This window comes from Piliocolobus tephrosceles, chromosome 8 (genome assembly GCF_002776525.5).
Source record: "Piliocolobus tephrosceles isolate RC106 chromosome 8, ASM277652v3, whole genome shotgun sequence".
NCBI classification, from domain to species: domain Eukaryota; kingdom Metazoa; phylum Chordata; class Mammalia; order Primates; family Cercopithecidae; genus Piliocolobus; species Piliocolobus tephrosceles.
The window spans coordinates 32369908-32393827 of record NC_045441.1 but is presented as its reverse complement, the minus strand read 5'-3'; the positions used below and the strand labels follow the sequence as shown (position 1 = coordinate 32393827).

At 45.9% G+C, this 23920-nt stretch overlaps 1 protein-coding gene across 5 annotated transcripts in view; it reads right to left on the bottom strand.

Moving 5' to 3' along the window:
• BLVRA (biliverdin reductase A) overlaps positions 1-22646 on the bottom strand; it is a 44245-nt gene extending 21599 nt beyond the window's left edge. The window contains exons 1-3 of one of the 5 annotated variants that reach the window (XM_023226416.1): positions 18205-18243; positions 13789-13887; positions 9726-9758 (exon numbers count right to left, since the gene is read on the bottom strand). In XM_023226416.1, the coding sequence (XP_023082184.1) occupies positions 9726-9737 (12 nt within the window). In that variant the 5' untranslated portion in view covers positions 9738-9758; positions 13789-13887; positions 18205-18243. Of the gene's footprint in view, positions 1-9725; positions 9759-11320; positions 11399-13788; positions 13888-18204; positions 18287-22518 lie in introns of those variants that run through there. The other 4 variants (XM_023226414.1, XM_023226415.1, XM_023226413.1 and 1 more) reach the window with 4 other exon arrangements.
• Between the last annotated feature and the right edge of the window lie 1274 nt (positions 22647-23920).

Sequence of the window (23920 nt, the reverse complement as noted above, 5' to 3'; positions counted from 1 at the left end):
CCAATTTCTATTGATCAGTGTTAGCATAATACATTTTTTCCCCAACCTTTCACATTTAATCTATATGTGTTTTCATATCTATAGTTAGTTCCTTGTAGGCAGCATACAGTTAGGTCTTACTTTTTTTTTTTTTTTACACAATTTAACAATCTCTGCCTTTTAGTTGAAATGTTTAGACAATTTACATTGTGATTATTGATATGGTTGGGTTTCCATCCAAATTCTATAGAAATCTTGCTATTTGTTCAATCTGTTCTTTTCCCCCTCTTTTCCTGCCTTATTTTGGATTAATTAGAATATTTATTATGATTCCATTTTATCCCATTTATTGGCTATTAGCTGTAACTCTTTTTCAGAAGTTAAGGGTTTTATATTATATATTTTACTACCACAGTCTACTTTAAAGTAATATTATGTGCTATTCCACATATACTATAAATAACCTGACAACAGTCCACTTCCATTTCTTTTCTCCTAGACCTTGTACTGTTGCTATATAATTCAATATTGAAGCAAGAGATTCTCCAGAGCTTGCCCAGAAGCCAAGATGTCTGGAAAGGATCTCAGCCTCTTTCAGCCTGCAGCTTGGGAAGAGTGATTCACAGAGCCTGACTGCCCACTGCTGCTAATCCGTACACCAGCCTTGGCTCACACATCTGACTGGAACTGTCTCCTATGAGTAACTGCCTCTCTTTATTCAGCCTTGCAAGTTTCCTGGGAGTGCTTCTAACAAGCGGACTTCACACATAAAAGGGGACTCTGGGAGACCTAGTTCCTGGCCTCTCTTCTGGAAGTCAGGGAAGAGTACGGTAAGGAGTGGCCACAGTGCCCAACTGACAATTGACAATTTCACCAAGTAAGTCCTTTTTGGGTTACAAGTCTAGCTTTTTTCTTCTTTTTTTTTTTCCCATAATTTCTAATTACCAAAAAGCAGTAAGACAGCCTCTGGAGAAATCTGTATAGTCAAAACACATATTCATGATAAAATATTAATATCTGTTTCCCTTTCAATCAAGAAAAGAAGACTAGCAATCCCCTTATCAGGTTAAATATTTATAGCATTCTTAAGGTTACCAAATTACTACATTCCAGATAATAACCAGGATATGCTTCTACCAGCTTAAAAAAAAGCCACAAGGTTAAGAAACAGCTCTATTATCTATAAATAAGCCAAACTGCTTTTTAAGATTTCATTAGTTAATGATACACACAAACTTGCATACAAAACCTGGCTTGCACAGTGTGTCAGTCTAAATTATAAACTGCTTTAGGATTTGGTTTCAATATTATTGCCTTGCAAAACTGACACACAGGGACAAGATATGGGTGAAAGGCCAGGTGCAGGGGCTCAGGTCTGTAAACCCAGCACTCCAGGAGGCTGAGGTGGGTGGATCACTTGAGGTCAGGAGTTCCAGACTTGCCTGACCAACATAGTGAAACCCTGCCTCTGCTAAAAATACAGAAAATTAGCCAGGTATGGTGGTGGCAGGCACCTGTAACCCCAGCTACTTGGTAGCCTGAGGCAGGAGAATCGCTTAAACCGGGGAGGCAGGGGTTGCGGTGAGCCAAGATTGCGCTACTGCACTCCAGCCTGGGTGACAGAGCAACACTTCATCTCGAAAAAAAAAAAAAAAAAGATATGAGGGAAAACACTGGTATCTTAATAGTCAAGCTCCTCTTAGGGAAAGAGCTTTATTTTTGAGAAAAATCAGTTGTTAGGCCTTTTAATGTGAGCCTCTTCATTTTACGTGAGGGATCTTGAAGGTGCGTTCTGAAGGGAAACTGCAAATCAGAGATGGCTAGACCACTCTGTAGTAGCAACTAAAACTTTGGGGCTAGAAACCAATAGGAGGCAGAGGAAAGGGGAAAGTGCGTGCAGGTTAGCAAAAGGCTGAAATCTGCAGAGAAGGGAGCCAGTGAGAAATGCCCAGAAAAGGAGGGAGCAATGGACTTCTAGAAACCAGGACACCTACATTTCCATTTTCAGTTGTCTGCTGTGCCCTGCTATCCTGAACCTTTGGGAAGATGCCACTACAAACAGCCCCATAGAGGTGGTATTTAAGGAATGAAGAAGAGGAGCAGTTTTGAGACAGCAGAAAATGACACATAAGCACAGCAAAGTGACTAAAACACTCACTCAGGTCCAAATCACAGTCACAGAATGAACTTGCGCCCCCACCCTTGGACTCAGAGAAGCTGGTGTTTGGCACTCCAGACACAAAAATGGAGTTCACAGAAAGTTAGGAATGTGCTCTGCCAACTTAGAAAAAAAATTTTTTTGAGATAAAGAGGGTAGAAGAAAAATGTAAAATCACTGTAGAAAAACTTCAAGGTGTGAGGCATGAGGGCAGGTGCTGAAAAGGTGGAAGGAGAGTCTAGGCAGTCAGACAGAACAAGCTAGTCATTTTCATCCACTATTTGCAAGAATTAAAAAGAAGTTTGACAACTCATTGGTTGGCCTGGGAAAACAGGCATGTTCATATGTTGCAGGAGGGAGAGAAAAACCTAATTTATGGAGAGCAACTTGGAAATACTTACTACAAATTAAAATGCAAATGCCCTTTGCTCTGGTAAATCCAATTGTAAGAATGTGTCCTACAGAGCTACACAAGTCAAGTGACTTAGGCTTACTGCAGCCTTGCTTATAACAAGCAAAAGATGGAAACAGTCTATATGTCATTATAACAGACTGGCTATGAAAGTTACGATAGACTTGTGAAATAGAGTATTACACGGCTATATAAAAAAAAAAAAGAACAAGGAAGCCCTTTATGTATTGAAAGGGACTGGTCTCCAGGATAGATTATCAGGTGAAAGCAGCAAAGGACAGGCTAGTGTGCACTGTATGCTACAGTCTGTGTAGTAACAGGAGGGGTGGCAGCCAAAGAGAAAACATACTGTATATGTTTAGGATCTCTTTGAAAGAACAGCCCAGAAACCTGTAATGCTGAAACTGGCGACAAGCTCTTGCTGGGAACACGAAAAACAGAGTGGCTGGGAAACAGGGATAGGAGGGAAGAGGGCTTCTCATAGAAAATCTTTTTCCCTTTTCTTCTTCTTTAAAGTTTAGAATCGCACAAATGTAGTCATTATCTAAAATATAAACAACCACTGAAAACAGACATAAATATCAGAGGGTTGCTCCAAGAAGTTGAGAACTCTGCAGTGTACAGCGCCTTGGCTCACTCCTACCTCCCTTCCTCGGGCTCCCTCTACAGTGCTCAGCATCCTCTGCTGCCCCTGTCCCTGCCCTGCCCCATCCAATGACCCCAAGTGCTCCTGACTCCTCTCACCCCTCCTGGCCCTGCTGCAATTGGTTTTCACTCCCATGCCTCCCTGCTTCACCATGGGTCATCCAAGACCTTCTCGTCACCACATTCAAGGGCTTCTCAGCCACATGCTCCTGGACTTCAGACATGGACAACCCTTACCTGGACCTTCTTCAAACTCACTCCTTCCTTTCTTCTCTCACCTCATGCCACCAAGGTTTTCTTTTCACATTTCACTTTCTTTCTTCATTTTGCCCAAGAGGTATATATTTCCCAAAGCTCAATCCTCATCCCTCTATTCTTCTCTCTCCCCCATATCCCCAGAGTATGGGGGTCCCTCATTCTCAGGGTTTCCATGACCACCTCTATGTCAAAGACCACAAGCATCCTGAGCTGTGGGCCATCCTCTCTTCCAAGCCGCGTTCCCAAGACATTTCAACCTGGTTGTCCCACTGCACCCTGGATCTTCATGCTCTGTGCTAAACTCCAATTATCCACCCTTCCTGACGGGCTGTCCTCTGAACCTGTGGGCAAAAGCCAGTAGCTCTAGGAATCCTGGCAGCACCCAGTTTTTTTTTTTTTTTTTTTGAGATGGAGTCTTGCTCTGTCGCCCAGGCTGGAGTGCAGTGGTGCAATCTTGGCTCACTGCAAACTCCACTTCCCAGGTTCATGCCATTCTCCTGCCTCAGCCTCCTGAGTAGCTGGGACTACAGGTGCCTGCACCACGCCCGGCTAATTTTTTTTGTATTTTTTAGTAGAGACAGGGTTTCACCATGTTAGCCAGGATGGTCTCGATCTCCTGACCTCATGATCCGCCTGCCTTGGCCTCCCAAAGTGCTGGGATTACAGGCGTGAGCCACCACGCTCGGCCAACACCCAGTTTTTTTTTTTTTTTTTGAGACGGATCTCGCTCTGTCCCCCAGGCTGGAGTGCAGTGGCCGGATCTCAGCTCACTGCAAGCTCCGCCTCCCGGGTTCACACCATTCTCCTGCCTCAGCCTCCCGGAGTAGCTGGGACTACAGGCGCCCGCTACCTCGCCCGGCTAGTTTTTGTATTTTTTTAGTAGAGATGGGATTTCACCGTGTTAGCCAGGATGGTCTCCATCTCCTGACCTCGTGATCCGCCCATCTCGGCCTCCCAAAGTGCTGGGATTACAGGCTTGAGCCACCGCGCCCGGCCACACCCAGTTTTAAATGCTTGGAGTGATTCCTGCATTTAACAAACATCCTGAGATCAAAGGCTAACTGTGGCGGATGGTCCTTCTGTGCTTTCTCCCTCCAGCCAGTCTTCAGGCCACAACAAGTTTTGCTTGAAAATTTCTGTCATATGATTTCTTTCCTCTACATTTTCACTGACCCTCCCAAGCTGTGGATTGCATTAGATTACTTAACAGTCTCTGAATCATCCTATCATTTAGTCAACAGACATTTAGTGAAGATAAGCTATGCATGATGCATCAAGCCAGATGCCATGGGGATGCTAAGATGAGCGAGGAACCCCGACAGCTACAGTCAAAGCAGGAGGGGAAGGTAATAAAAGAAAAGATACATAAAGCGCAATATAAATTCATAAGAGGGAGGTATGACTTCTCGAGAGAGGACTCTGAGAAAACTGTGCAGTACAAAGGACATTTGAACTGGATGGACGGGATTAGCTGGATACAGACAAGAACAAAGGCATTAATGGGTCAAAAACATTGGGGCTTAGATCTCCATTATGCCCCTTAACCCTCTGTGACTTAGAGCAATTGACTTCTGGGTTGCTGTGTAGCAGATTAACTATGTATGTTGAACATGCAGAAAAATGAAGAATGAGATATAAATGATATAAAATGCAATTATGTACATTAAAAGTATATCAGGCTGGGCACCGTGGCTCACGCCTGTAATCCCAGCACTTTGGGAGGTCGAGACAGGTAGGTCACTTGAGGTCAGGAGTTCAAGACCAGCCTGGCCAACATGGCAAAACTCTGTCTCTACTGAAAAAACAAAAATTAGCTGGTGTGGTGGCCCACTCCTGTAATCCCAGCTACTCAGGAGGCTGAGGCTGGAGAATTGCTTGAAACGGGAGGCGGAGGTTGCAGTGAGCTGAGATCGCACCACTGCATTCTAGCCTGGGCGACAAGGGTAACACTGTTTCAGGAAAAAATAAAAGTATATCGCACAGGAGGTGATATATGTTGCCAGGGGTCAGTAGCAAGGGGAGGTTGTGGCTATAAAGGGGCAACAGAAGGGGATGTTTTGGGGTGAGGCTCTGCATCCTGACATCCTGGGATGATGGTTATGCATGTGTTTTAACAGGTAAACCTGTACACCAATAAAAAGAGGCAATTTTACTGCATATAAATGTTTTTGTTTGTTTGTTTGTTTGTTTTCTGAGGCAGTCTCGCTCTGTAGCCCAGGCTGGAGTGCAATGGCACGATCTTGGCTCACTGCAACCTCTGCCTCCTGGGTTCAAGTGATTCTCCTGCCTCAGCCTCCCGAGTAACTGGGATTACAGGCATGTGCCACCACGCCTGACTAATTTTTGTATTTTTAGTAGAGATGGGGTTTTGCCATGTTGGCCAGGCTAGTCTCAAACTCCTGACCTCAGGTGATCCGCCTGCCTCAGCCTTCCAAAGTGCTGGGATTATAGGCATAAGCCACGGCGCCCAGCTTACTGTATATAAATTTAGAAGGTATTTGCACAAAAACAAAATTTTTCATGAACATACATAAATAAAAAAGGAAAAACACTTAATTCATTAGAATAGTTGTCTCTGGCAGAGTGAGAATGGGGATGGAGAAAAAAGGAATAAAAAATAAGTAAGTCTGAGAGCAGAGCCTTGCACAGCGCAACAGAGGCAATGTGTCAGGAACTGGGCGTGTAGACCATCCCTGTGCCTGAGGTCTCTTCCCCCTGCCTTCCAAAAGGGAGAGGGAATGGCCTAGAGGAGAGTGAGGAAAGTAAAGGAGAAGAAAAGAATTAGTGAGGAAGTGATGAGGAGGCAGGAAGTAGGGTAAGGAAGGGACAGACTGGAAAGTTATGGTGGTCCCAATTAGTGGTAAGTTCCATGAGCATGAGTACCACACTTACATTTTTACCATTACAGCCATCAAGCCAGGTCTAGAGTCTGGCACAGTGTGGTGTCACATAAATTTTGGTGACTACATCAAGGCAGTAACAGGATTTACAGCCTTGGTCACTGGCTGCTGGCGTGTGGGAACAGTGAGGGGACTGGAGCACCGGGCCGATGGATGGCCCTTCAAGGAGGAGCAGATTTGGGGCAAGTGAAAGCAGCAAGTCCAGCCTGAGTTATAGGCTTGGGGTCCCTGTGGCAGCTCTGACTGAGATGAGTGACAGGCTGCTGGACGTACATGTCCAGAGCTGAGGAGGTACCTGTGTGAACAGATCCATCTGGGACTTTCCCAAACACACAACTGACAAGAAAAGCTGTGGGAGCAGATGAGCTCCCAGGGCAGCAGGCAGGGCGCTGGGAAACAGACTCCCAAGGAGTAGGGAGAAGAGGAGCCTAAGAGAGACTCTGAGAAGTTGTCTGAGAAACAGGAAGAAACCCTGGGGTATCAAGGGGACATTTCAAGAAAAGTGTGGTGAATAGTGTCAAATGCTTACGCAAAAAGTTTCTGCCAAATTTGGTCATGTGGGGCTCACTGGTACCTTCCCCTGAGAAGTAGAGCAGTGAGAACACAGTCAGACTGCAGTGGGAGTGGACAGAAAAGAGAAGGGAGAAGGCGGTCTGACACTGAGGGACAGATGTGTAAGGAACAGCCAGGCACAGTGGTTCATGCCTGTAATCCCAGCACTTTGGGAGGCTGAGACGGGAGGATCACTCGAGGTCAGGAGTTTAAGACCAGCCTGGCCAACATAGTGAAACCCCATCTCTACTAAAAATACAAAAATTACCCAGGCATGGTGGTGCTCCTGTAATCCCAGCTACTCGGTAGGCGGAAGTGGGAGAATCGCATGAACCCGGGAGGCAGAGGTTGCAGTGAGCAGAGATCACGCCACTGTACTCCAGGCTGGGTGACTGAGTGAGGCTCTATATCAAAAAAAAAAAAAAAAAAATATATATATATATATAGATAGATAGATAGATAGATAGATAGATAGATAGATAGATATAGATATATGTGTGTGTGTGTGTTGTGTGTGTGTGTAAGGAACAGCAAAGGAGGACCCAAGTCTAGGAATGTTCTTACAAGGTTAAGAGGAAAAGCCATCAAAGAGGACAGAAGAGATCACTGATGACTGATGGAACTGCTCCTGGACCAGGGTGTATAAGCTTAATATTAATGCAAAGCTTCTATTGTTTCTTTAGAACTTAAAAGATCCTAAGAATTAGAGCAAGCCACAGGGTGAGCCACAGGGGCCTTCAGATAAGGAGGTCAAAGGCACAAGAAAGTGGTTACCAGAAGTCAGCCCCAAGCGGAGCAGGGCTGGTCGAGATAATATAATAATAGGGAGACTTACTTTTGGCTATTTTCCATTCTGTAGTCTGAGTTTTGTGATATGAACATGTATCTACATTATTACAAGATAAATTTTTATAAAATTTGCAGAGATCATCATTGACCCTGACAAGACTCATTTCAGTACATAATATGGGAAAAGAAACCAGACTGCAACAGGCTGAGAATGACCCAGGGAAGAGAAAATGGAGAAATTAACTGCAGGTATCTTTTTCGAGAAGCCTGCCTTGCAGGGGATGAGAAAGATAGGATAACAGTCACTTGACAAGATGTGAGGTGTTGTTTTGTTCTGAAGAAAGCATTTTGAAATATTGATGAGGAAGAGGTAGTGGGAATTAGGTTAATGATGCAGATGGCAAAGGAGATAACTGAGGAGCCGGCACAAGGTCTGAGCAGGCAGGAATGTGCAGTTTCAGAGCAGGAGAAGGGTACACCATCACCAGGTGATATGGTTATGCTTTGTGTCCCCACCCAAATCTCGTCTTGAATTGTAATCCCCATAATCCCCGTATGTCAAGGGAGGAGCCAAGTGGAAGTAACTGAATCACGGGGGCGGTTTATATAGCATGATTTATAGCAGTTCTTTATAGCAGCATGAAAATGGACCAGGAATGTCTCATACCAGAGAGGGATACATACCCCTTTCTCCTTTCCATACCCAGTCCTGGGGCATGGGGGAAGCTGCTCCAGGATGGGCCTGAGTAGTTGAAGCCAAACACAAAATCCCTGCTCCTCAGACACACTATGGTCCAGGACCTGATTCTGGCCAATAAGACCAAAGGTGGCATTTGATGGGGCTTCAAAAAAAGGCTCCCACTCCCCTGAAGGAGTGGCCGGAAGCCACTTCTTCGTGCTGATGAAAGGGAATGCAAACATGTGTGGCCCCAACTGCCACTGCAGCCATCCTGCTGCCACGTGGGCACCTGCCCTAGGATGCAACCAACAGCTGGATGGAGAGCAGAGAGGTGAAAAGCTCCTGGATCCCTGAGGAGGTCACTGAGCCGCAGGATCGACCAGCCCTGAAGCCTGCCCTTCACCTGGACTTCAGGAAAAAGGCACATTAACTCAGGCTTTCTGGTGTTCACAACCTGGAACTCTCTCACTGACAAGCATCCCTTGCACTGTGACAGGAGGAATAGGACTAATGGAGAGGCAGGAATGGAGGGAGATGATGTCAGATGGAATGTTTACATTTTCCTCTGTAAAATGAAAAGGGATCCTGATGCTAAGAGTGAGGGGGACCTTCGAGGAGGACAGAGCTTAGGGAGAGGGATGAAACCTGGAGCTGGGGGTTCAGGACACTGGCAAGGAGCTGCCTAGAGTGACGGGCCTGGTGGGTGGTGCTGAGCACCAGATAAGGACGCTGAGACATCTGCCAGCTGCAAACAGCACAAGGCTGTGCCACTCACCAAAGACCCCCCCTCTTGTGGGGACGGGCTCTGTGTTTGCCGTGTGGATGGACAGGACAAGTGGGAAAAGCATAGTGGGCATCAGCACAGCAGTGGTTGAAGTGATGAACCCCAAGGTCTAGGCTCCACTTGGAAGGGAGTGAACAGAGGAAGGGGCTGATGGATAAAACAAAAGGAAAAAACAAAGGGATGAGGAGCTAGACATCTCCACGCATCAAAGAACTGGAAGTGAGAGCACCAAGGAGACAATGCAGAGAAAGTGTTTCCAGAATAACACAAAGCAGGGATCTGGGCCCAGCAACCTCCATGCCCCACTACTAGCCAGAGCTAGGAGTGTTGTTTCAAGATTAGCTGCAGTGGGTAAGTTCGAATGAAGCCAGACAGACACAGATAAGAACTCAGAGAGGGGCCTAGTTCTTCCTGCGTCACTCAGAACCACGTGTACATCAGTAGACTAGAGGGGAAGTGTTCTCAAGTTTGTGCTGATGTTTCTGAAAGGGAATGGAGACCCTGCAAAGGAGAAATGAAGGACACAGTAAGAAAAGCATCCCTTAAACTGGTCTTTGTAAAGAACTCACCTCTGTATTCATCTTGGTCTCTTCCTTCGGTCACTGTAAAGACAAAAGCAGAAGTTCAGGTCCCTGGTGGCACCTGCCCAAACTCCATGCAAACACTCCCCTTTGCCACCCCACGCTCCCCCACTGCTTCCTGTCCCATCGGTCTCATCTTCCCCAAATGCCTTCACCACCTGTGCCTTCCAGCAAGGATATCCAGGCCAGTGTCTATTCTGGCCTGGTGACAGCTGACTTCCCTGGGATTGACATCCTTAGAGAAGGGCATTTCCAAGCCCAGGTCCATCTCCTACATTGGAAGAGCAGCTGCAATTGGGATGCCTCCATGGGAAGGATGCACTTCCCAAAACTGGTGCTTGAAGAGGACAGCTTTTTATCTGGCTTTTTAAATGGGGACAAGCAAGGCAATAAGAAATACACACTTTTCTTTTCTTCTTAGCTGAGTTTCCAGAGGACTGCAATTTAATATGTTCAAAGAACAGTTCAAGAAGCCACTCTGGACCCTCAGCACTAAGACAAAGGAAAGAGGGGGCAAACAGGTGAGCAGGAAGGAGGGGTGACAAGAGGAGATGAGGGGAGACCACAGAGTGAAGGAAAAGAAAGACAGCAACAGCACGGCTTAACAGGGGTCCTCAACTTCAATGTACCCCTAGGATTCTTGTTGAAAATATGTATTTCTGGGTTTCACTCTCAGATTCTGATTTGGAAGGCCAAGAGTGGAGGGGAGGCCACGAATCTGCATTTTCACCAAGCATCCAGGTAAATGCACACAGACAGTCAGGAGCCACACCTGGAGAAACACTGGAATGTCAGTAGAACAGAGGCCTGTAAAGATTAACTTTTCCCCTCACTTGTGTTAGAGCTACTAGAATTGCCACTGTATTTTAACTAAAACTGGGCAGGCAAGGGCAGGCAAATGGATAACCAGAGGTGATGAAAAATGCACTACAGATGCCTCTCCAGCCCCTCCACCTGCATAGGCAGTCCAGGAAGCCAATGCCGATGACCACTTCTAGCTTGCAGAGGGCAGAGGGCCTCTCAAAAGGGAAGGCTGTGGCAACCCCTGCCCTTGGACCCAGCACAGCATTTGATCTTATTCTCTTTGGTTAAGCACAGGGATGAGAACCATGAATGACAGTGAAATAAGCACTCCCATTCCAAAACAAACAAAACCAAACCTTGGCAACCTTAAGATTACCTGGGGAAAGATGCGTGGGTGATCGTGTGGGCTTTGTGTTGAAAATAGCCTGCTTTTTGGGCTGGACACTGTGCTCACTGTGCCTGTAATCCCAGCACTTTGGGAGGACAAGGAAGGCAGATCATCTGAGGTCAGGAGTTCCAGGCCAGCCTGGCCAACATGGTGAAACCCTGTCTCCACTAAAAATACAAAAACTTAGCCAGGCGTGGTGGCGTATGCCTGTAATCCCACCTACTCGGGAGGCTGAGGCAGAAGAATTGCTTGAACCTGGGAGGCGGAGGCTGCAGTGAGCCAAGATCGAGCCACTGCACTTCCAGCCTGGGCAACAGAGTAAGACTCTGTCTCAAAGGAAAAAAAAAAGAAAATAGCCTGCTTTCGGCAACTCCCCTCCCTTCTCTCTTACCATTGCTCCTTCCTGCTTTGAGAACGGGTCTCATGACCCAACCTGGCCAGCACACATGATGTCTTTCCTTTTGCAGTCTGGAGCCTTTTTACATCTCCTGAAAAAAAATCTGAAAAAGGGAACCTACTAGAAGAAAAACTCCAAAAAGCAGAATGTGACAAAGAAAGTGGACTTTCTTCTCAGATCCTGGGGAGGCTATGTAGGTGTGATGTCTTTTTATACATGAAATATCTCAGAAAGGCCAGGCACAGTAGCTCATGCCTGTAATCCCAGCACTGTGGGAGGCTGAGGTGGCAGGATCACTCGAGCCCAGGAGTCCAAGACCAGCTTGGGCAACATGGCGAGACCCTGTCTTTACTTTAAAAAGTAGCCAGGCATCATGGCATACGCCTATAGTCCTAGCTACTTGGGAGGCTGAGGCAGGAGGATTGCTTGAGCCCAGGAATTTGAGGCTGCAGTGAGCTATGATCATGCCACTGCACTCTAGCCTAAAGTGATAGTGACATGAGTCACTGACATGTCACACGTCACCTCTGTCACTCACAGGATGAGAGAGACCCTATCTCTTTTTTTCCCCCCAAACTATTTTATACCCAGATGAGAGACCCTGTCTCATTAAAAAAAAAAAAAAAAAAAATCTCAGAAGGATAACTAAGACACTGAGAGCTGACCCGCAGGCGGTGGGTGGGGTGGGAGCACCAGCACTAAGTGGCGGATGCCTGAAGACACAGCAACAGAGGGTCCCCAGAAAGCACACTCTGCTCGCCCTCCCCTGGCTACCTGGAGGCCCCACAGAGATGCCCTCCCCAACACCCTACTGTGCTTTACTTCTGTTTTTAAGAACTTTCGTTCAAGTCTCCCTTGGAGGTTGCACATGAGTGACAGAGTCACATAACAGAACACCCAAATGTGAGGAGGATGAGAACAGATGTGAACCTCTCTGGGTCAGCTAGTTCATACACATTAACCCTAATCCTCAGAACCCTGACAAACAACAACAACAACAACAAAAAGTAGTATTAATTCCATTTTACAGATGAAGTGCCTGGAGTTCAGGGAGGGTAAAGCACCCTGCCTCACAGCCAAGGCACTACAGCACTGCCCTGCAGTTTCCAGACTTCCTGGTTCTAGACCCAAACCCCAGGCTGTGCCAGAGGCCTCGACAGGTCCTGTCTTACATTCACCCAGAGAGCTTCCATGCTAAACAGGAGACCTGGTGTCCAGTCCTGTCAGTCCTGAACTACCCAAGCAACTATGACAGTCAAACAGGTTATAGGCTGTAGGCTGAATGGCTGGACTTCATCTCTAAGGTCTGCTCCAGCTCTAAATTGATCTATGGTTTCCAGACAAGGAAATTCAGGTAACTTTTATAACAGACAGAATGATACCCTCAGTCATGATCACAGAATGTAAATTATGATTATAGCAAGAAGGCCTAGCTGACTGACAGATCAAAATGTTTGCCAGAGTGTGTTGGTTAAAGTGTGGTCAGGAATACACTCTGACATTATAGGGGGACTAAAAGTGGGTAGCATCTCTGTGGAAGGCAGTGTAGCAATAACTCTTAAAATTCCAATCTGACCTAGCAATTCTACTGCTTCCTATTTCTGTCTCCAGCCCCCAAACTACATTCAGAAGAAACTGCCCTAAGTCCTTTGACCTTGAAGAAATCTCACTACTACTTGCTTTTTCTTTCTTTTTTTTTTGTAATTAACATATGTATTTATAACTAATTTAACTTTTCCAAATTCTCATTTGCAAATGAGATTTAAATAGTTAAAACTGAATATACAAACCAACATATTAGGAGGATCAAAATTTACACTACTCAAACGTGACTCCTTAAGACTGACTTTAACATGTTCTTTCAACTTTATTCAAATCAGATGTCCCCCCTCCAGCATATATCATTTTAAAAAATGAATTTAATGCTATCAGAAGGTGATGTTCACTTTAATCCTGTTTGCCTTCACACCACTGTTGTGAGTCTTCATTCCAGGCCACATACATAAAGAGGGCCAGCACCACATGGCCGCCGACCACTGCAACAATAGCAGCATAAAAATATCTGTCCCTATTGGACATCCCAAGGGTGCCTTCAAATATGTAAGATTTAGTTGTGAAATATAACCCAATAGGAACGGTGATCATTAAAGCTGTGAAGAACAGGAATGTCTTCACTGTAGATGCTAATGAGCTTTCTTTTCCGAACTTAGGAGACTGCAGTGCGTTCAATGCTGCTTTATCCGGGCACTCCACGGTATAACTGTGCTGGCACAGGCACTCGGTGGCAGGCTACTTGCTTTTCCATTCTAATGAGATCTTAAAGGAAAATTTTCCTACAAAAGTGGTCTACAAAACATTACTTATGAACTTTATTGTTTTCCTACATAATCTGGGGAAAGCAAAACAAAAGAAAACAAACGAAAGGATGTGGACAGATGCATATGCATGAGAAAGAAGCCTACCTGGAACTCGTACACTGGGCATCAGGGGTGTACAGCTAGAATAAATGGCATTGCTGTTTCTTTATTTTTCAGGGTCAGGGTTTCGTTCTTTAACCCAGACTGGAAAGAAGTGGCATGCATGATCACAGCTCACTGCAACCTTGAACTCCTGGGTTCAAGTGAACCTCCTGCCTCAGCCTCCCAAAGTTCTGAGACTGCAGGCATGAGCCACTGCACCTGGCCACACTGCTGTTTTTAAAGCACATGCAGTTGGGGTACCCCAACTCGTTGTTCACAGAGCTTTGGGTGACTGGCAGGACCTGCCAATGTCACATAACTGTAAAGGACAGACAGATCCTTTCTGTGCTGTTTCCCCTTCTGCTTTCAACTTCCCCTTATAATAAGATGCACTGTCAGGAGAGGCAGCAATCTCAGGCCAAGCAAGATCTGGCTCCACCTTCCAACTCTCTGCCTGCCCATCACACAGCTCCCTCTCCTTTCCTCCCCATCATCTGGCCAGGACTAGTTAAACATCATCTGGCCAGGACTAGTTAAACACTGAACAGAATCCAGGAGGAACTTTATTCTGTATTTTAATATATCTTAAAATATCTAAGACCTAATCCTGTAACAAAAAGGTTTTGGTTTGTTTAATTTTTCTTTTTTATTTAAATGTCAAAGGTTTAGTATTTAAATGGTCAAACACAGAAACATTCTGTTTTCTAACTTTTAGTATTATGCTGAGAAATATTTTCTCAAAACACTTAAATATATTTTTATTTTCTTATAGATTTTTAACTTTTTTTTTTTTTCTTGAGACAGTTTCACTCTTGTCACCCAAGCTGGAGTGCAATGGTGCGATCTTGGCTCACTGCAACCTCTGCCTCCCAGGTTCAAGCCATTCTCCCACCTCAGCCTCCTGAGTAGCTGGGATTACAGGCGCCCGCCACCACACCACCACGCTAATTTTTATATTTTTAGTAGAAATGGGGTTCCACCATGTTGGCCAGGCTGGTCTGGAACTCCTGACCTCAGGTGACCCACCCACCTGGGCCTCCCAAAAAGGTGGGATTACAGGCATAAGCCACCACGCCTGGTCTTAACTTTTCTTTATTTACATTTTTATTTTTAAATCAAATCTAAATAGTATTTTGGTATATGGCAAGAGATAAGGCTGTAAATTTACATTTCTCCAAATAGTTGTTCCTACATTATTTATTGAATATTTAATCCTTTCCCCCAGTGACTCCACACTTAAATTTTTATGAATACAGTTATTCTTTTTTTTCATTTTTTCTGCTGTGCCACAGACCTCTAGTCCCATGGTTATAACATACTGTTTACATGATTGTGGCTTTACAGTGTTTCAATACCTGGTAATTCAAATTCTCTCATTAATCTTGTTCAGTATTATATATTCTTACTTGCCTAGACCTCCATATTAATTTTAGAACATCTTACCAAGTTAAAAAATTCCACTGGGACTGTGACTATGATTGCATCAAATTTATACATTAAATTGGGGTGAATTAATAAGCCTTCCCATCCAGAAACATGGTATGCCTTTCTAAGAGCAGCCACTTTAAAAATAAATAAATAGGCCGTGTGTGGAGGCTCATGCCTGTAATCCCAGCACTTTGGGAGGCCGAGGCAGGCGGATCACTTGAGGTCAGTTCAAGATGAGCCTGGCCAACACGGTGAAACCATGTCTCTACTAAAATTACAAAAATTAGCAGGGGGTGGTGACATGAGCCTGTAATACCAGCTATTTGGGAGGCTGAGACATGAGAATTGCTTGAACCTGGGAGGCAGATGTTGCAGTGAGCCGTGATCACGCCACTGCACTCCAGCTTGGACGACAGAGCAAGACTCTGTCTCTAAATAAACAATTTAAAAAGAAGAATCTTGAGTTAATTCCTGAATTATTGCATAATGACAAATAACAGCTCAGGCTGTAGTGGCTCACTAGGAAGTTGAAAGAAAAAAGTCAACACTTTTGCAGAAACAACTTGCCTGAAGCAATTTAAAGCAGGTTTCTCCTCCCCCCATATCTATTGCAGCCGGTCTGCAAAACAGTCTTGGTGTTTGAGCCTTTATTTGCTTTGACTACAAAACACAATGGACTCAGGTGCACAGAGATGAATTGTCTCTCTAGGAGATGAAGAGCCAGCCTGTGACCCCAGAGAACAGAGTTCTAGACCTGGCTTGGCACCAGGTGATCAAGAGCAGGGCACAGGGTCTCTTGTGCCTTAGTTTCTGTACCTTGAAATAGAAGAGGGGGCAGATGAACTTAGATGACCCTTATGTTCTCTTTCTGTGCTAACATGGTATCACTTTAACCCACTTTAATTCTTTTTTTGGGGGGGATTGGGGGGTTCTCTTTCGGTTTAACTTTCTTAGTGTCTGGCTTGGTTAACTGAAGGTTTTTAGCTTCTCTTCTGCTCCACAAGCAAACTAGGTTGAGGCTCAGGTTGCAGCCATTAAGGCCCCAGGCACAAAAGTGCTGTACAGATAGGGCTTCTCCTTGGTACTCTGCCAAAGAGAAGCCACTCTCTTCCCCGCCCCACTTTTTCAGCCCCCATCTGCTCTATGTCCCTTCTGTTCCTCCTCCTCACCACTTCAAAAGCTTCTACCTTTTACTGAAAGTGATCTTAATATAACAGGAGAGAAATGAGATGAAGTCAATGACTTTCATTAAGCCTAGTGTATTTAAACTTGGAAGGGCATAATCATGTTTGAAAAGAGCTGCTTATTAACTCAAATAATTGCAGAACAATGTGCAACTCGATTTCAAAATAGGGTTGAGAGCAGAACTTTCTGGAGTCCCATACATGTTTTTGGGCACTGACCCCCACCAGAAGGTCCAGGTCGTAACTATGTTCCCTTACTGTTGAAAGATGAGCTCTGCCCAGCCAAGTACAACAGGAACTGCGTACACAGGCACAACTCACAAGTGCAGGGGTGGGAGAGGGGTGGGCAGGGGAAGGAATACAAATCTTCCACATAGCCAAAACATGTGTGGGTCTAACTTTTGTTCCTAACATTTTAAAAGCTCAATAATTATGCTTTCAAAGATCTCTAGAGAGAACATCTTCAGCAGATCAAGATTTTTTACAAGCAAGATTTCACAATGTGTTATCTGCATCCTCAATATTAATTACATAAATAATTTTATTCTCTACACTGACTCTATCATGTTCTTTCACTGTTTTGTTTTCCCTCAGATTTTTTAAGGTGCTCCAAGTTCTCAGATTTCAGGTGAAGAACTTCAAGGTCTTTTCAAAGTCTGAGGTTTTCTGAGTTTATCAAAGAGAAATAGCTAAGTTACAAGAAAAATCATTACGTATAAATGTGAGTTATATTGTAGTGAGCTGAGATCTGGCCACTGCACTCTAGCCTGGGCCACAGAGCGAGACTCCGTCTCAAAAAAAAAAAAAAAAAATTTCAACTATTCACTCAGGCATCAGCAAATATTCGTTTTAGCACAACAAACAGCACACATGAGTTGAAATAGGGTGGACAAAAAAAAACCTAAAGAAATCCTGTAGCACCTAAAAAGAGAATGACACGACATCATAGCATGAAACAGAGCCAAGGGTTAAAAGCAGCAGTGGCCCATGGGTGTGCAGTATGTGCTTTGTTTTTCAAAAACATTTTTTGCCTATTTCCTTTTATTCCCACAATATCCCTAAGAAGTAGAGCTCCCCCAACCTTCATTCTGCAGAGGCAGAAAGACATTGGATCCCTTGCTGATGGTGATCCCTGGTGGTCCCTCCAATGGCCTCATCAGGCAGGCTGACTGTACTCTTAGCGTCCACCTGGGTTTAGCCAGTGGAGAAGATCGGCAGGCAAGGAACAGAAAGAGAGAGGCTGGGGGTACTTGTGCTCCCCCTGCCCATCCCCCAGGCTGCTGCTCTGGCAGTGGCTGCATTCTGTGATGGCCACAGCAGCTCTGGATGGGGGTGGCTCCTCCAGCAGTACTCTAGCCCCCTCCTCCCAGCTCTGGTCTCCTCCCTACCCCTTCAAACCAGAGTGGGGGTGGTGCCCACTGAAGCTGTTTCCTGTGTGCCTCACCATCACTTGTTGATTCCTCCAATCTTGCCCACTCTTCTTTAAAAATTCTCCTTAAAATTCCTTTCATTTTTATGCTTTTCACTGTTGGGATCCCAACTGATAAACCTGGTGGTATATGACTTTGCAGCATCCCTGGCCTTTCCCCACTAGATGCCAGTGGCATATACACTTTTCCCCGCAGCATGACAATCAGAAATGTCAGTAAGAACTACTGGGTTAAGGGCTGGGTGCGGTGGCTTATGCCTGTAATCCCGGGACTTTGGGAGGCCGAGGCGGGCACAGGACAGATCACAAGGTCAAGAGATCCAGACCATCCTGGACAACATGGTGAAACCCCATCTCTACTAAAAATACAAAAATTACCTGGACATGGTGGCACGCACCTGTAGTCCCAGCTACTCAGGAGGCTGAGGCAGGAGAATGGCCTGAACCCAGGAGGCAGAGGTTGCAATGAGCTGAGATCATCCCACTGCATGCCAGCCTGGGTGACAGAGCAAGACTCCATCTCAAAAACAAACAAACAAACAAAAAACAAAAAACAACTACTGGGTTAATGGAAATCACTAAATTATTGCTGACAAAGCTCTAGAGTTTCACATTCCAATTTGCACGTGGGAGAGATGCAAAACCTCACAGTAAATTAATAGCACAGCCAGGACTAAACAGCTTCCTTGGCTTACATTATGTTTCCCTTTTGATTTCAGTCTCTCTCCCACATGCAAATTGGAATCTGAAACTCTAGAGCTTTGTCAGCAATAAATTACTGATTTTCATTAACCCAGTAGTTCTCACTGACATTTCTGATTGTTGTACTCAGGGCAAAAGGGTATGTGCCATTGGCATCTAGTAGGGAAAGGCCACAGATGCTTCAAAACATCCTGTGATTCACAGGACACCTTCCTACCCCCACTACACACACACAACGAAGAGTTATCCAGCCCAAAATGTCAACAATGCCAGAGTTGAAAAAGTCTGGATTACTCATCATGCAGAATGAACTACAGCTGTGACCTTCCTCCTTGTTCCCGAAGTATGGGGAAGGATTAGGGAGAGGGTGACCCTCTCAGGTGGGGCCACCTGCTAGCCTCAGAGGTCTAAGGGTAAAGGTAAAAGCAACTCTTGCCCTGGAGGGAGTTGGATACTTTGGAATCTATCGAGAAAAATATAATAGCTATATGGGACACAAGTCTGGAAATACAGACATCACAATATTACCAGTAATTACATCTCTGAGTGGTGAAACTTTTAGTGACTACTTTCTTTTTGCTTATTTATCTAAACTTTTCTATAAAGGTTAGTTGGCATAATTATTCAAAACTCTAAAAAACATTACAAATTATGCCACTTTCACTGACTGCATCCCTCCTAGCCCCAATTCCTTAACTGAACAGACTTTCACAGGGCAATGACATATCAAGGTGCTCTGATAATGAAGCCCACAGAAAATTTTCCCTATAGCTGAGAATCAGGAAAGGTTCTGCTGCCTTCAAGGCCATTAACATTTGGGGGATCAATGAATGAATGAATGAATGAAGTTGCTATGTCTGTTTTACTTTCAAATGACAAGAACCATGTAACTGACCAAGTTTACCTTTCTAGAAACAAATTTGGGACTCAACTACAAAAATATAGGCCTGCACTGACCTATAAGGGAGCCACTAGACAGAGTGGCTATTGGAATGTAAATTAATTAAATATAGCACATTTTCATAATCACAGAAAATTCTATTGGATAGCACTGAAATACTTTATTCTTTTTTTCCCTGCAATAGTTTCTTGTACTTATACTTTCTCTCATCTCAATTCCTGGCCATATTTATCTTCTATTTATTTGTTACTATTCTATGTGATTTTGTTGCAAATAACCTTAATTCCTTTGTGCATCAATTTGGGGCATTGTACTTTTGAAATATCAGTGTGTATATATATATCACTGTTCCTGAGAGTTCGACCTTCCTTTCTGACTGTAAGGCAGATCTAGCAGTTCATGTAATGTAGCTAGTTGCTCACAGCTCAAAGACTGAAGAGAGGTCGGGTGAAGTGGCTCACGCCTGTAAATCCTAGCACGTTGGGGAGGCCGAGGTGGGTGGATTACTTGAGGGTAGGAGTTCGAGACCAACCTAGCCAACAAGGCAAAACCCTGTCTCTCCTAAAAATTTTAAAATTAGCTGGTCATGGTGGTGCGTTCCTGTAATCCCAGCTACAGGAAGCTGAGGAACGAGAATCACTTGAACCCAGGAGGCAGAAGTCGCAGTGAGCCAAGATGGCGCCACTGCACTCCAGCTTGGGCAATACAGTGAGACTCTGTCTCAAAAAACAAACAAACAAAAAGACTCAAGAGAACATTGTCAGGAACTAAGCTCCCCTGTCACAAAGGCACTACATTTTTTTTTTTTTAAATAAACAAAAAGGTATACACTGTCCATTAATGAAAAGTTTCACTATTTGATTAAAGCTTAATTTGAAGCTGAGTCATGAAATGTCTTTTTCAAATTCCAAAATATATGGCTATCAACTTATTTCTAAAATCTTAAATATATGATTTATGACAAAAAACAAACTACTGATATATATATGATCATGTCATCAGAGTCCTGGATACGCCAAAGAGAATCAGAAATGAAAACGCACGCAGCTCCTGCACGGTGGGATTCCCTGTCAGCCCACGGTTCTGGTGGAGTGTCGCCTCTACATAGAAGTCTGTGCAATTTTGAGTATTTTACCAGATTTTCAGTTCTATAAAAAATGACTGGGAGTAATAAGTAGTGTAGATCAAAAACTAAATACAATTAGAACAAAGATGAAAATTAACAGATGTGGCCCAAAGTGGCAAATCTTTGACTTTAATCAGATGCTAACTGGATAGGCAGGGGGTACAAAGAATAAAAAAGTAAAGATCGGCCGGGCGCAGTGGCTCACGCCACGCCTGTTATAATCCCAGCACTTTGGGAGGCCAAGGCGGGTAGATCACCTCAGGTCAGGAGAATAGCTTGAACCCAGTAGGCGGAGGTTACAGTGAGCCAAGATCGTGCCACTGTACTCCAGCCTGGGGACAGGGCGAGACTCTGTCTCAAAACAAACAAACAAACACAGTAAAGATTACATATGAAATGTGGGAGCCGGGCACGGTGGCTCAAGCCTGTAATCCCAGCACTTTGGGAGGCCAAGGCGGGTGGATCACGAGGTCAGGAGATCGAGACCATCCTGGTCTACACGGTGAAACCCCGTCTCTACTGAAAATACAAAAAACTAGCCGGGCGAGATGGCGGGCGCCTGTAGTCCCAGCTACTCGGGAGGCTGAGGCAGGAGAATGGCGTGAACCCGGGAGGCGGAGCTTGTAGTGAGCCGAGATCACGCCACTGCACTCCAGCCTGGGCGACAGAGCGAGACTCCGTCTCAAAAAAAAAAAAAAAAAAAAAAAAGAAATGTGGGAAAACACACTGAGAATTATTCCTTAAAAAGGTCAAGTATAATTAGAGACCCTTTTGTAATTTTTAGCTCCCTGGCTACAGAATCTCCCTTCTGATACTTTGTTTAACATTTGACTTAAGTTTGTTTTTCTGGAATGCATACCGTTAAGGGAAGGATGAACATATTTATCAATACAATCTTTTGGGAAATAATTAGCAATATGCCAATACCTTTATTTCCATAATTTTAATATCGTCTTGGAAATCGCACCATAGAAATTACATTAATGATGGAAACTTTCAACACAGTATTGCTTGCTTTGTAGGTGGTGATGATGACAACTAACATTTACCGAATCCTTCCCATGCTGAAAACCCTATTGTAAGCTATTTATGTTCGATAAGTCACTTATTCTTCACGGCTATCCTACCAAGTAAGCATTATGATTAGCCCCACTTTTACAGGTGAGAAAAATCGAGGCACCAAGAGGTTGGTTAACGTGCCCAAGATCAGATCGCACAGCGGTATAATAGGATGGTAAACTCCTATCATATAATGAACGTTAAGTGGAAAAAATAGTATCCAAAACTGTAAGTCTGATGTCGCAAACTCTTTTTATAATTTAAGTAGTTTATAAATACCTTCATTATTAGCCATATTTCTGAGCACTTCGTATGTAGAGTGCACTTTACAGAACACTGTCATGTAACCCTCACACCGTCTATGAAATAAGTGATAGTTTCCAGTTTCCAAAGACGAAAGCGGGGCTTGGAGAGGCCAAGTACCTAGCGCGGCGCCTCAGGGTTAGCCCCCGCGGAGCAGACCCCAGGACCAGCAGGGCATCCCAGGCTGGCCCCGGCCGAGCTCGCGGCCCTGCGGTGGCTACGCCCGGGCCCAGCCGCTCGCGCTCCTGGAGCCGCCGGACTACCGGCACGCGGACGCCGAGCCTGCCCTCTTGGGTCTACATTAAAACCGAAACTACGGGCAGTCTTAACCGAAATGGGGACTTAATTTTTCAGACTGTCTTTTGTGTAGTTGAGAAAGCCCCTCGCCGGGACCAGCGCTGCTGGGCCTCTGACCGCGTCCTCACTCCGGGCCCGGGCGGGGCGGGGCAGGCGGCGCCCAAGGTGCGTCCCGGCTCTGGCGGCCGCGGGCCCGGGCCTCCTGCGGGCCTGGGGCTTCAAGCTCAGGCCCAAGCGCTTTGTGGAAGCCGCGCGCGACCCCCGCTCCCCTGCGCGCGACCCCCGTTCCCCGCGCGCGCCTCACCTGACGCGGGCACCGCTCTCCGTGCAGCCTCCGGGCGCCACTGGCTTTGCGGACCGGGGCGGGATCCCAGCTCCGATTGGCTGCCCCGCTGGGGGGCGGGGGCCCAGACGCGGGATGGCGGAGACCGGGAGAGGACTGGAGGCGGAGGGGAAGGGAGTGGACGGGAAGGGGAGGGAGGGTCCCGGCCTCGTGCAGTCGTGCGTGAGATCCCGGCCTCTGTGCCCTGGGCCTGGTGCCTGGGGTCGTAAGAACCGTCCGTGCGCCTGACCTTTTCTCTGCACCCAGCTTGGTGGCGAGGGGTGGGTGGTAGGTGCTCGCCGACCGGAGGGCGTATGGAAGTGGCTGGGCCCCTCACGGTGTGCCTGGCCCCGGCGTTGGGGGGTCGGGGGGGTGTCACATCTCTCTCATCCGGCCCCCACTCACCACGTAGAACCCACTGGGTCCCTTTGGTATTGGTGGCCCCGGGCCGACTGAACAGGCGCGGAGGCTTACTTGAGTCCTTCCTGTAAATGTGAGAAGCGGTGCGGGGGGCCGGGGAGGGGGGGGAATATTCCAGGAGGCCGGTGTCTGCGATGCCCTGTTCCTGGGTAGCTAGGAAGTGAACGTGGTCTAGGGAACTGCCTGGGCTCTTATCCACCTGGGAATGGGCTTGTTGGGGATCCTGATGCGGGAGAAGCCAGGGAGCTTCTAGCCTAGTGGGGCTGAGGGGAAACCAGGGGAGGGGTGGATTAGGCTGAAGGAAAGAGATCTCTTTGGTCTTGAAGGCAGCGTTCTGATGGGTAAGGTTGACCGGCATTTTCCCCAACCAAGAGTTCTATTTATTCCATGACCTGACAAGCCTGTTTAAGTGAGGTTTTGTTGAGTGCGGAGAGAGAAGGCTTGGCTTTGAATTTTTATCTCCAGGAGGGACCTGTCTCCTGAACTCCATACTCCTCTATCCAGGTGCCTACTTATTTCCTCTTGGATCTCTAAAATACATTTCAGTCTCAACACATCCAAATCTGTGCCCCTGATCTCTTCTCCATAGCATCACCATCTCGATGGCAACTCCATCTTCCAGCTGTCAAGGCCAGGAACCTTGCTGTTATCTGGCACTCACCTTTCTCTCACATCCCACCTCCAGGGCCCAAAAATTCTGTTGGTTGAATCTCCCTAGCATACCCAGAGCCTGACCACGTCTTACCTCTGCCTCCATCATCTCCTACGTGGTCATGACAGTGGTCTCTTCCCTGGTCTCCCTGCAGCCTGTCCCCATACAGCAGCCAGAGTGACCTTAAAACAAAGCCAGATCAAATTCCTCCTCTGCCCAAAACCTTCCCAGTGGTTTCCCAAACTCTGAGTAAAAGCAAAAGCCCTGCCTGATCTGCTCCTCTGTTACCCTGCAACCTCATATGCTACTGCC